This window comes from Anas platyrhynchos, chromosome 28, assembly GCF_047663525.1.
Source record: "Anas platyrhynchos isolate ZD024472 breed Pekin duck chromosome 28, IASCAAS_PekinDuck_T2T, whole genome shotgun sequence".
Lineage (NCBI taxonomy): Eukaryota > Metazoa > Chordata > Aves > Anseriformes > Anatidae > Anas > Anas platyrhynchos.
The window spans coordinates 4235222-4248944 of NC_092614.1; the positions used below are offsets into that span (position 1 = coordinate 4235222).

General features: G+C 41.9%; 2 protein-coding genes and 1 non-coding gene across 3 annotated transcripts; 2 read left to right on the forward strand and 1 right to left on the reverse strand.

The window, feature by feature from the left end:
• LOC119714010 (olfactory receptor 6B1-like) lies at nt 1-945 on the forward strand. The gene has a single exon (XM_038168572.1). It carries the CDS (start codon nt 1-3, stop codon nt 943-945), a length of 945 nt encoding a protein of 314 aa, XP_038024500.1.
• A 7777-nt stretch (nt 946-8722) lies between these two features.
• On the forward strand, nt 8723-9700 carry LOC119714011 (olfactory receptor 6A2-like). Its single transcript, XM_038168573.2, has one exon. It carries the CDS (start codon nt 8735-8737, stop codon nt 9698-9700), a length of 966 nt encoding a protein of 321 aa, XP_038024501.1. The 5' UTR covers nt 8723-8734.
• Nucleotides 9701-13453: 3753 nt separating this feature from the next.
• Nucleotides 13454-13619, reverse strand: LOC119714178 (U1 spliceosomal RNA). The gene has a single exon (XR_005261278.1). It is a non-coding gene; the product is annotated as a U1 spliceosomal RNA (small nuclear RNA).
• Nucleotides 13620-13723: the final 104 nt, after the last annotated feature.

Sequence of the window (13723 nt, forward strand, 5' to 3'; positions counted from 1 at the left end):
ATGAAGAACCAAACCACTATCGATGAGTTCATTCTTCTGGGGTTTTCCTATGGGATGCAGATCCAGACCTTAATTTATCTGGTCTTTCTTGTCACCTATATGGTGACAATCACTGAGAATGCAATCATCATCTTTGTGGTGAAAAGGAACCATCATCTACAGAAGCCCATGTATTATTTCTTGGGAAACTTGTCCTTCCTGGAGATTTGGTATGTCTCAGTAACATTGCCCAAGCTTTTGTTTGGGTTCTGGTCACAGAACAAGACCATTTCATTCTCCAGCTGCATGACCCAGTTATACTTCTTTATCTCCCTCATGTGCACTGAATGCGTCCTCCTGGCTGTAATGGCCTATGACCGCTACGTGGCTGTCTGTCATCCCCTGCGCTACCCAGCCATCATGACCCACAAGTTGTGCTTTCAGCTGTCAATTCTTTCATGGACAGGAGGCTTTTCTATTTCCTTGGTCAAGGTATCTTTTATTTCACGCCTCACATTCTGTGGCCCACAAGTCATAAACCACTTCTTTTGTGACATTTCTCCAGTCTTGAACCTTTCGTGCACTGACATGTCCCTTGCAGAAACAGTGGACTTTGCACTGGCTTTGGTGATCCTTCTGGTACCTCTCCTGATCATTATTTTCTCTTATTGCTGTATCTTGTCAACCATCTTGCGTATGCCTTCAACCCAGGGAAGGAGAAAAGCTTTTTCCACTTGCACATCCCATTTCACTGTTGTCATCATCTTCTTTTCAGCCACTCTCTTTATGTATGCCAGGCCCAGAAGGATCCATCCATTCAACCTCAACAAGATAGTGTCCATCTTTTATGCTGTATTCACTCCAGCGCTAAACCCTCTAATCTACTGTCTCAGGAACAAGGAAGTGAAAGAGGTTCTGAGAAAGATCATAGTCACAAGCTGCTCTAGTCACAGGTGCCTAGGATGAGGATACTGATGAGCAAGGACACTCCTGAGAGGCTTCCCTCTTGAAATGCATATGGGTAGGACCTCTACTACTTACTTCTTCATGGTTGCTTCAGTCATCAATGACTTGTTGCACTGAAGTCTGGTAAGGAAGAACTTGTATCATTGTTTCTATGTGGAAATATCTCCTTGCTATTTGTGAGGATGCTTACATGACTAAACTCACCTGGCTGTAAATTATTCTGCTACAATAATAATGCAATAATTCCTACCATGCTCTCAGTAATAGAAAAAAATTCTTTTAGAAAACCTAATAATAAGATCTATTGTTTTCAAAACCATGTAGGAAGATGGATATCAATGAAAATCAGTTAGCCAAATCCCTATGGACAGAGATACAGAGAGCTAAGTACATGTCAAACAAATTGTCTGATTTTCTTATACTATTACAATCTTGCTGTATACAAGAAATGTCACTCTTGCTGTATGTATACTATTTTTGTTAGCCATACTTTCACATGACCTCATGTTTGGCTTACAGTAATCCTGACTGAAAGGCAATTGTACATGGACGAGTTAGTAATCCTAATCCATGCAATTTTTAACCTGAGCCGGCACAAGTTTGTGCCATGCTGCATATACAGCTTGGTGTTCAGGCCTGTATTGTGATGTGTGCATCCATTGGCAACAGGGTAAACTTTGTCATTTGATTTTTAATAGTAGAGCCTTCAGTACTTGTGATCATGCCACTTGTATCCTTGCCTTTATCTAAAAGTGCAGCAAGAACTTCTCATGTGAACATGTGTTCTGTTTGATGGTTGTAACTTGGAGAATGACTGTGGATTATAGAGGATTGAATGAAGTCACCCCTCCCTCCAACTTGCAGTTACAGTGCCAGACATGGTTACTGTCATAGAGAAAATTAGCAAACAAATTGCAACCCTGGAAGGTGGTGATAGATCTTGCTAATGCTTTCTTTTTGATAGATGTTCCTTTAGAAAGCCAAGACCAATTTGCCTTTACCTGGCAATAAAAGCTATATACATTTCATGTTCTGCCTCAGGGATATACACGGTCCCTCTGTTAGCCACCAAATGATAGCAGCTGACTAGCAGTATGGTCAGGTACCATCACTATTTATCATTATATTGATGATCTACTGATTATGGCAGAGTCAAAACAAAAAATCAAAGTACCTTTCAAATCACTGAAACTGCACCTACAAGACCAAGGCTGGGCAATTAATACAAAGACTAGTACTACTGTGCAATTTCTAGAAACAGTCTGGTATGGACAGACTAAAGAAATACCAGAAAAGATACAGCAAACAGTCCAGAAATTCCCTGTGCCAACCACAGTGAAACAACTGCAGACTTTCCTGGGAATTTTAGGGTATTGGAGAACCTTTATTCCACATCTGGCAGTATTAAAGCACCCTCTGCAAAAATGATTCGAAAAAAAGCTGTTTGGCAATGGACCAAACAACAACAAGAAGCCTTTGATGCCTACAAAAATGCTCTGAGCATATACAATTATATACTCCAAGGCAGTGATACACTTTTTAATTAGAAATAACAATTCTAAATGATATAGTTTCATGGGGATTATGGCAAATGACTGGGCTGAAAAGTCAGAAAGAACCTATAGGATTTGGGTCCAAAGATCTGCCATGCATATGTTTCTCTGTCATACCCTGATGGAGAAACAAATCTTAAAGATAGTTTGGGCAGTGCAAGAAACTGAAAGAATTGCAGACCAAGACAGTGTAACTGTACATCCACCCTTAACTATTCATAGGTGGGTTACAGGTAATTCTTTTAGGGCACACACAGGGATAGACCAGGCAGCCACACATTGGAAACATTATTTACAGCAATGATTCCTGCCAGGAAAACCACATGTAATCACTCCAGAAACCACGCTCGTAGGAAGTGTATCCTTTAACTGTGGGCCTGCACTATGGGAAGCCCCATACCCCACACCCCCCACCCCACATACCTCCCCAAATCTCTTGTGGGTGAAGCACACCCTTACAATGAGTTAACAGAAGAGCACAAAAAAGATGCCTGGTTCACCGATGGGAGTGCAACATACACTTCAACTGGATGAAGACAATGGAGAGCAGTTGTGTATGCTCCAGTTTCAGGGATTATATTGCAGCAAACAGGTGTACAGGCATCCAGTCAGTACGCTGAATTGATTGCAGCATCCTTGGCTATCCTTGAAGGAAAGGCGCATTATTTGTACACTGACAGCTGGGTTGTATACAAAAGCCTCACAATGCGGTTACTGTGATGGGACCAAGAAAATTAGCATATACAGAAATACCCTGTATGAGGGCAGACATATGGCAACAAATGGTCTGAACTTTTGGGTAGACCTGTGCGGTGTCGAGTTGGACTTGATGGTACTTAAGGGTCCCTTCCAACTCAGGATATTCTATGATTCTATGAAATTTGGCAAAATATCCTTTAAGTATCTCTTAAAAGTAAAGTGTGTCTCACCCCACCAAAAAGACAATTTTTCTGAGTCGCAAAACAACAGGGAAGTAGATGATACGACCTCTGCCAAGGTATATGGTCAAGCTATAAATTGCATGTATAGCTTGCGGACATTGATCAGCTCATACTGCTTGTGCATTGCTCACAATCAACCCCCTTTACAATTACATATGTAAAAGGCATGTGCACATAATTGTGCTATTTGTAGACAGCTACCTTTAAGAGCATGATATAGACCCCAGGGGAAAATAAAACGGTGTCAGTAGCCTTTAAATACCTGTCAGGTTGATTACATTGACCCCCTGCCTCCATTGAGGGTGTGGCAATATATATTCACTACCGTTGATACAGTGTCAGGATTGCTGTTTACTAAACCCACCAAACATGCTAATCAACAGCACAATTGAAGCATTGGAGCAACTCATTCATCGACTTGGACCTCCTCAACACAAAGTGACAAGGGGGGTGACTACAACTTCCTAGACATATCCTGGAAGCACAACAGAGCTCAGAGAAAGCAGTCTAGGAGGTTCCTGGAGTGTGTGGAAAATAGCTTTCTGACTCAACTAGTTAGTGAGCCTACCAGGGGAGGTGCCCTGCTAGACCTTCTGTTCACAAACAGAGACTATCCGGGACTGGTGGAAGCTGTCGGGCAGAGTGACCATGAAATGGTAGAGTTTTCTATTCTTGGTGAAGTAAGGAAGGGGACCAGTAAAACTGCTGTCTTAGACTTCTGGAGGGCAGACTTTGAGCTGTTCAGGACACTGGTTGGCAGAGTCCATTGGGAGGCAGCCCTGAAGGGCAGAGGAGTCCAGGAAGGCTGAGCACTCTTCAAGAAGGAACTCTTTAAGGCTCAGGAGCAGTCTGTCCCCACATACCCAAAGAAAAGCCGGGGTGGAAGAAGACCAGCCTGGCTGAACAGAGAGTTGTGGCTAGAGCTCAGGGGTTTATGACCTTTGGAAAAGAAGGCAGACCACTCAGGAGGCCTATAAGGATGCTCCGAGGCTGTGCAGGGACAAAATTAGAAAGGGCAAAGCTCATCTGGAGCTCATTCTGGCTACTTATGTTAAAGATGACAAAAAATATATATATATTTTTATAAATACATCAACACAAAAAGCAGGGCTAAGGAGAATCTCCATCCTCTTCTGGATGCGGGGGGAAACTTAGTGGCAAGATGAGGAAAAGGCTGAGGTGCTTAATGCCTTCTTTGCTTCTGTCTTTAGCAGTGAGACCAGTTGCTGTCTGGATACCCAGTCCCCTGAGCTGGTGGAAGGGGACAGGGAGCAAAATGTGGCCCTCATACTCTATGAGGAAATAGTTGGCAACCTGCTACAGCACTTAAATGTATGCAAGTCGATGGGGCCGGATGGGATCCACCCAAGGGTACTGAGAGAACTGGTGGAAGAGCTGACCAAGCCGTTTTCCATCATTTATCAGCAGCTTGGCTATCAGAGGAGGTCCCAGTTGCAAATGTGATGTGCATCTGCAAAAGGAGCCAGAGCATGGACCTGGGAAACTATAGGCCTGTCAGTGTGACTTCGGTGCTGGGGAAGCTCATGGAACGGATTATCTTAAGTGCCATCATGCGGCACTTACAGGGCAACCAGGCGATCAGGCCCAGTCAACATGGGTTTATGAAAGGCAGGTCCTGCTTGATGAACCTGATCTCCTTCTATGACAAAGTGACACACATAGTGGATGAGGGAAAGGCTGGGGATGTGCTCCATCTTGACTTCAATAAGGCTTTTGACACCGTTTCCTACAGCATTCTCCTGAAGAAACTGGCTGTTCATGGCCTGGACTGGCGTACACTTCATTGAGTTAAAAACTGGCTGGGTAGCCGGGCCCAAAGAGTTGTGGTGAATGGAGTTAAATCCAGTTGGAGGCCGCTCACCAGTGGTGTCCCCCAGGGCTCAGTACTAGGGCCAGTTCTCTTCAATATCTTTATCAATGATCTGCATGAGAGGATAGAGTGTACCCTCAGTAAGTTTGCAGATGTCAACAACATAGATGCATGTGTTGATCTGCTCAAGGGTTGAAAGGTTCTGCAGGAGGATCTGGATAGGCTGGACTGATGGGCTAAGGTCAACTGTATGAAGTTTAACAAGGCCAAGTGCCAGGTTCTGCACTTGGGTCACAACAAGCCCAAGGAACGCTACAGGCTGGGAGATGAGTGGCTGGAAAACTGCCTGGCAGAGAAGGACCTGGGAGTATTGGTTGATAGTTGGCTGAATATGAGCCAGCAGTGTCCTCAGGTGGCCAAGAAGGCCAACAGCATCCTGGCTTGTATCAGAAACGGCATGGCCAGCAGGTCTAGGGAAGTGATTGTCTCCCTGTAATCGGCTCTGGTGAGGCCACACCTCGAGTACTGTGTTAAAAAACGTAACTGTGTTAAAACATAAAACTGTGTGTGTGTGTGTAAGGGGCGGCTGAAGGGGAGAGGAGTATTGGCAAGGGGGATGCCTTTGTTTGGGGACTGACTGGGCATTGCTTGGGTGATGGTGAGCAATTGTGTTCTGCATCACTTCTTTTGTTATTCTTTTAGTTGCTTTTTTTTTTTTTTTTTTTCTTCTTTTCCTTTAACATAAAACTTTCCTTATCTTATCCCATGACTTCTTGCACTTTTCTTTCCAATTTTCTTCTCCATCCCACTGTAGAGTAGGGGGAGTGAACAAAAGGCTCTATGTTGTCTAGCTGCCTGCTGATTTAAACTACAACAGGTACATGTCTTTAAGTTCAATGACAAATACTACTGCCAGGCTGGGGAAGAGAAGCAATTATTTGTTTCTTTGATTGGTCCCTTTGGAAGAACTAACCAAATGCACAAATGAAGTCTTCAGGAAAGTAAAGAAATCATAAATGGATATCAGAGCACATTCTCTCCGAACTTCTCACCTTTTCTTTGAACATCAAGCAATCCATTCAACATTGGTAGAAGGATTCAAATTTGTAAGTGAAATTGTAGTATTTGCTATTTGAATATTTCTTACTGTAAATAAAAATAATACTTTGTGTCTTTCATGTATTATATTGGTTAAGGAAGATGGTAAAAATATGATAAAATGTATACATTTTTAACTAAATATTTTTAGCGAGAAGCCACAAAATAAATCTTATTTCTCATACAACATGAATTTTCATGCAAAGAAAAAAAACAACACACACGATATCTTTCAATCAAAGATACCTTTTGTCAATCTTTTCCCTTCCCTTCCCTTCCCTTCCCTTCCCTTCCCTTCCCTTCCCTTCCCTTCCCTTCCCTTCCCTTCCCTTCCCTTCCCTTCCCTTCCCTTCCCTTCCCTTCCCTTCCCTTCCCTTCCCTTCCCTTCCCTTCCCTTCCCTTCCCTTCCCTTCCCTTCCCTTCCCTTCCCTTCCCTTCCCTTCCCTTCCCTTCCCTTCCCTTCCCTTCCCTTCCCTTCCCTTCCCTTCCCTTCCCTTCCCTTCCCTTCCCTTCCCTTCCCTTCCCTTCCCTTCCCTTCCCTTCCCTTCCCTTCCCTTCCCTTCCCTTCCCTTCCCTTCCCTTCCCTTCTTCATTCAAATAACTTTGAGAAAAAGGACTACTGTTACAAAAAGACACTATGAAGACCTCTATATTTAGGCACTTAAGAACTAAGCACATTATGAATGTTAATGTAATAGATTGCAAGAGTTCTGAAACCTTTTTCAAGAAATTCTTTAAGGTATAATCCATATGATTTGCTTTTAATAACAAAAATATGTACTTTGAAGCCTTTAGAATTTAGACATATAAGTTTGTGAAAGCCAACATTGGCTCTCTTAACAAAGAAAAATGAGAAAAAAAATCAATGTTTTTCATTCAGATACATATGTTATCTGGATTTCACTTTTCTTGTTTCTTTTTCTCCCCAATAACCGGACAGCAGTGATGTGATTCAGCTCTCAGCATAAGAATTCTTAACTTTGGGGTCTATATGTAGGTGTTCTCATTTGAGATAGGAGTTAAGATTGAATTATCAAAGTGTCTAAAGCTGTCTAATAGATGATAACCTCCAATTAATGATGGGCATGTAACAACTCATAGGTGTATATTGGATAGCTTAGGCTATCTTGAATAATAGTAAGTAACTATTTAGATAACTTAATCAGTCTGTATGTGTCAAAACTTCTCTTGTAGTAGCATGTCAGTGTTCAAGAAGTGTTTGGACAATACACTTAGGCATATGGTTTAACTCTTAGGTTGTCCTTTGTGGAATCAGGAGTTGGACTAGATGACCTTTTTGAGTCCCTTCCAACTGAGGATATTCTATGGTTGCATGTTAGCTAACAGACTTACATCAGTAAAGACAAGAAAGTCAAGATACCAATTCCACTTAACAAAAAAGATTTGAATAAATTGTCCACCATTGAGATGCTCAGAAATGTTCTGCTCAGCTCCCAGCTGCCATTTCACCAGGTCAGAGGTCCTCTTTAGGTCCTGTGTTATATCTAGCTAAAAGTAATTGATAATTACAGTACCTCATTGTATCTCAGCTGATACACACATTTGGAAATCTCAGGTATCTTGAAGTTTCTTAAGTGGTACTACATAGCTATATCATAGTTGGATACTATATAGCTATAGTATCCAACTGAATTTGTCCTTGGGGAAAGAGGACCCCAAAACTCAGTAGTTATTCAAGTTTGTACCCTTTCTATACAAGAACTGGAACATATTCTGCAAAATGGGAAGACGCAAATTTTTCAAAATTCTTTGAAAATGGGACACAATATAGAAAATTTTCAAATTGGGTTGTGGATTAAGAGCACAATTTCTGGATGTGTGGTCTGCAGAGCAGAAAAACTTTATTTATGAGAGCTATTTTAATTTCATTATAGCTACAGCTTAAGTTCTGAGTTTTATAAAAATTTCTACTTTATAAAGTAATAATGCATTGGTAGTGACTACGTAGATGCTGCTAATGATGTTGATAGCTGTGATTTTCACAAGTATCTATGGGGATTGATTTTCTGGCAACTCTGTTCACAAACCCACAGATTAGTGCACTGTAAAATTTAGAAAAGGACAAGACAGAGTAACAGATTATTCTCTGTAGAAGGTCAAATAGGAGTTAGGCATTATGTAGCTCAGAGAATTCATAATCCTCTTGAGTTACGGTAATTTTCTTTTAACTAGCATATCTTTGACTATCTTAATGATTAACGGTACTAGTAAGTATAGCACTATCAACACTAACGTAGTGTGAAAGAAATGTAAAACAACTGTAAAATGAGAGAGAGATACAGAGAGACAAGTGAATTATATTCACTAATAATAAATCATTGATGTCATTGTCTTTACAGAGGTAGATGGGAGACATGGAAGTTGGCAATCACACCACGGTCAAAGAGTTCATCCTTCTTGGATTTCCCATTGCTCCTCACTTGCAGATTCTCTTCTTTGCAATATTTCTCATTGCATATATCTTAGTTTTAGCAGAAAATGTAATCATCATTCTGGCTGTCTGGACAAACTATAACCTCCACTGCCCCATGTATTTCTTTCTAATTAACTTGTCCTTCCTGGAAATCTGGTATGTGACAGTCACACTTCCCAAGACAATGCTGAGCTTTGTATCAGAGGCAAAGGAAATCTCCTTCATGGGATGCATGACACAGCTGTATTTCTTCCTCAGCCTGGGAAACACTGAGTGCCTCCTCCTAGCAGTCATGGCATATGACCGCTATGTTGCCATCTGTAAGCCTTTCCATTACTCCACCATTATGAGACATATTGTCTGTGTCTACCTTACTATGGGATCCTGGTTGACTGGTTTCTTAATTTCTGGATGTAAAGTATTTTTTATCTCTCAGTTAACTTACTGTGGACCCAATATAATTAACCATTTCTTCTGTGATGTTTCGCCTCTCTTGAACTTAGCCTGCACAGATATGGAAAGAGCTGTTCTTGTGGATTTTGTGGCTGCCTTATTTATTCTCCTGATGCCTCTCTCCATAGTGATGCTATCCTATGCCTATATTATCTTCACTGTTCTTCACATTTCATCTGTACAAGGTTGCCAAAAAGCTTTTTCCACCTGTGCCTCCCACCTTATAGTGGTCATTGTCTTCTATGCAACAAGCATTTTCATCTATGTGAGGCCCAAAACACTTGCAGTTCATGACTCACACAAAATTGTGTCTGCTTTCTATTCTATTGTTGTTCCTCTCTTCAACCCCATAATTTACAGCCTAAGGAACCAGGAAATCAAGGATGCTGTCAAAAGGGTTTTCTTTAACAAAACAGTTTCCTTGCAGAAGCATCAGCAGGTTTAATGAGAGATTGGAAAGATAAGAAAACCATATAAAAACATTGGATTTTATAATTAATTCAAGTTATGAAAAACTCTGGTTTGTACTTCAGAAGCTGAAGCAAGCTGGTCCAAAAAAAATTTTTTTTTTTTTCTCTAAATTTTGGAATTGCAGGGAACTGAATGACACACAGTCATACTCATGGTCTTATGTCACTATGAACGTCCCCGTAGGTCCTTTTAAGCAGAATTAATAGTAACAGTCAAAGGTAAATGTGGTGTTAAGGTCAGGTGTCAAGCTCCTATATAATCAATTCTTGTGATTTAACCTGTCATGCAGCTAAGCACCACACATCCATTCACTTACTCCCCTGTACTGGGACAGGGGAAAGAATAAGAAAATGTAAAAGTGTCAGAACTCATGGGTTGAAATAAGAACAGTTTAATAAGAAAAGAATAAAATAAATAAAAAAAAATACAGAGAAAAGAGTAACAAAATAAGTGCTGCACAACACAATTACTCACCACCAACTAATTGATGCCCAGTCAACCCCCAAGTAATGGGAGCTCCTCACTGGCCACCTTCCCCAAGTTTTATTGTTCAGCATGATGTCATATTGTATGGAATACCACTTTGGCCAGTTTGGGTCTGCTGTGCTGGTTGTGTCCCCCACAACTTCTGGTGCATCTCCAGTCCCCCAGCTCCTCTCTACCTTGCCAGGATGAGAAGCTGAAAATTTCTTGACTCGGTGTAAGCAATGTTCTACAACTAAAATATCAGTGTGTTATCAGCACTATTTTTCTGCTAAATCCAAAACACAGTACCATAACAGATACAAGGAAGAAAATTAATCTTATCCAAGTCAAAACTAGGACAATATCTACCTCTTATTCCATGTGCATCGTGCTCACGTCCCACACTTTCCAATACATCCCAGTTAATCACCACCACACTTCTTGTCTTTTGATATATAAACACAGATATCATACCCTTAGTCTATAAGCCTTCCCACTAAAATGTCCATTGAGTTCATTTAGTTTATAATTTTGGGCTCCACCTGTCTTAATGGGGCATTTCTGAGGGCAAGAGAGAAGGTGCATGGTGTTGGATAGTTGCATGATGAGGTCAGCTCTGATTCCATCTCCGCTTCACTTCGCTTGGTTCCACCAAAATCTTTTCTTCATTGGTTTGGGTGATTCTTACTGTAATAACATTGACATGACATATAGCAACCATAGCAATGATGGCATAATATAATGATGGCATCATATAGCAACTAACATCTTACAATTAAAATCATTGGCTATTCTTTGACAAAATCAAATCCCCTCAAGATACACATCAGACTTGCCAAACCCTATGCATTTTTCAACAAGTAGTCCCACATCTTCAGCAAAAGTAATCCCACAGATGTGTTTGCCTTTGCCTGAGGCAGCAATAACCCAGACTGTCTTCCCCAGCATGTTTTTTGTACGTGCTCTTCAGGGACTTTATCCCCTTTTACAGCACATGCAGGTTTCAATTGGGAGGACCATATCAATTAGCAAATAATTGAGTATTAACTAACCAAATGGCTTTTGCTAAATCTGTATCTCCATGCTTGAATGTTCCATCATCCATTGCTCTCAGTTTTTAAAAGTCCACCATATTATTGTCTTCCCAGGGGCTGGTGCATGACAGGGAATGTTATACACCTACTCAAAGCCATATTCTTTGTTCCAGGTGTCTATGAGGTTGTTTCAGAATTGAGTCCTGTTTTCTGATTCAGTTCTTTCTGGAGTGTCACCTTGCCATAAATCTTTCTTTTCAAGGCCCAGGATGGTGTTTCCGATAGTGGCATGAAGCACTGAGTATGTTTCAAACCTTCTGGTGGTAGCGTGCACCACAAAGCCAAAAGGTCAATGGTTCTATGTCTCTGTGGAGACCAGTCACAAATGGTGTCCCTCAGGGGTTGGTCTTGGGACCAGTGCTCTTCAACATCTTTATCAACAACATAGATGACGGAATCAAGTGCACCCTTAGCAAGTTTGCAGATGACACCAAGCTGAGCAGTGCAGTCGATACAATATAGGGAAGGGATGCCATCCAGAGGCATCACCTAATGCATCACCTAATGCAAGGTGTTGCACTTGGGCTGGGGCAATCCCAGGTATTTATATAGACTGGGCAAAGAAAAACGTGAGAGCAGCCATGCAGAGAAGGACTTGGGGGTCCTGATGCGGCTATAGGCAGCCTGCTCTGGTAGTTGACAACCCAGCCCAGAACAGGGGGGTTGAAACTAGGTGAGCTTTAAGGTCCTTTTCAACCCAGGCCATCCTGTGATTCTATGATAAAAGAAGGGAGATTTAGATTAGATGTTAGGAGGAAATTCTTTACTCAGAGGGTAGTGAGGCATTGGAACAGGTTGGCCAGAGAGGTTGTGGATTCCCTGTCCCTGGAGGTGTTCAAGACCAGGCTGGGTGAGGCCCTTGGGAACCTGATCTAGTGTGCAGCAACCCTGCCAGAGGCAGACATTTAAGGTAAAAAAAAAAAAAAAAAAAGTTTTCTGCTGATGCACCTTCTCTCCTTTGCCTGTAAAGCTTTTCTAGGCAGCTAGCTCAGTTTGTAACAACTATATTGTAAATGTCTAATGTCAAGACACCCAAATGTAATCGTAAACCTCTTGCAGTCAAAAATGGTAAGATTTATCACCCAAACGTAGATTCTACAGTACGTATATCTAATTCTGAGCCAGTAACTCTTTAGAACAGATGATGGCAGTATGAGCTAATTTTTATTAAATGTTTACTGAACACACTTTAAATGCATCTCTGCTTGTTTGATAACAAGTTTAAAATCTTAAATTACATCAACAACTGATTGAAAATTTCCTTTAAAAACTTAGCCACTGAAATTTTGTTTTTCAATAAATATATCTTATTTCTGAAAAATATGAGACACAACCCAACATATGAGGTTTCAAGACAAAACCCAACCCAACATATGAGGCTTCATGAGGTTTTCTTATTCTTTTTTTTTTTTTTTTTTTCCATAGAATCCTAGAATATCCTGAGTTGGAAGGGACCCATAAGGATCATCAAGTCCAACTGCTGGTGCTACACAGGTGTGCCCAAAAGTTTAGACCATGTGACTAAGCGCACAGTTCAATCGCTTTTTAAATTCAGACAGGCTTGGTGCAGTGACTGTACCCTGGGGAGCCTGTTCCAGTGTGCAACCACCCTCTCGGTGAAGAACCTCTTCCTGATGTCCAGCCTAAATTTCCCCTGCCTCAGCTTAACACCATTCCTGCGGGTCCTATCACTGGTGTTTACAGAGAATGGGTCACCTGCCTCTCCACTCCCCCTCGCGAGGAAGTTGTAGACCACAATGAGGTCCCCCTCAGCCTCCTCTTCTCCAGGCTGAACAGGCCCAGTGCCCTCAGCCGCTCCTCATACGTCTTCCCCTCTAGGCCCTTCACCATCTTCATTGCCCTCCTCTGGACACTCTCCAACAGTTTAATGTCCTTCTTGTACTGTGGTGCCCAGAACTGCACACAGTACTTGAGGTGAGGCCGGACCAGCGCAGAGTAGAGTGGGACAATCACCTCCCTCGACCAACTAGCAATGCCGTGCTTGATGCACCCCAGGATACGGTTGGCCTTCATGGCTGCCAGGGCACACTGCTGGCTCATACTCAACTTGCAGTCGACCACAACCCCCCGATCCCTCTCTGCAATGCTGCTGTCCAACATCTCATCACCCAGTCTGTACATATAGCCAGGGTTGTCCCATCCTAGGTGCAGGAAAAATACGTGAATACAGACCCCTACTACCACAAATTATACAGTCGAGTTTCCTGCATTTGGGGAAATTGCAGGGGTCAGCACACCCGGAGTGCTGGGGATGAGCCTTGCCCTGGGAAAACCACCTGCCTGATCATGGTGTCTCCCCTGCCAGGTAAGTAGAGACACAACCCAACATATGGGCTTCATGAGGTCTTCTTATTCATTTATTTTTATTGTTATTATTTTTTTATCATAACAAAACGAAGGAGAAAAGGTAAAAGAGT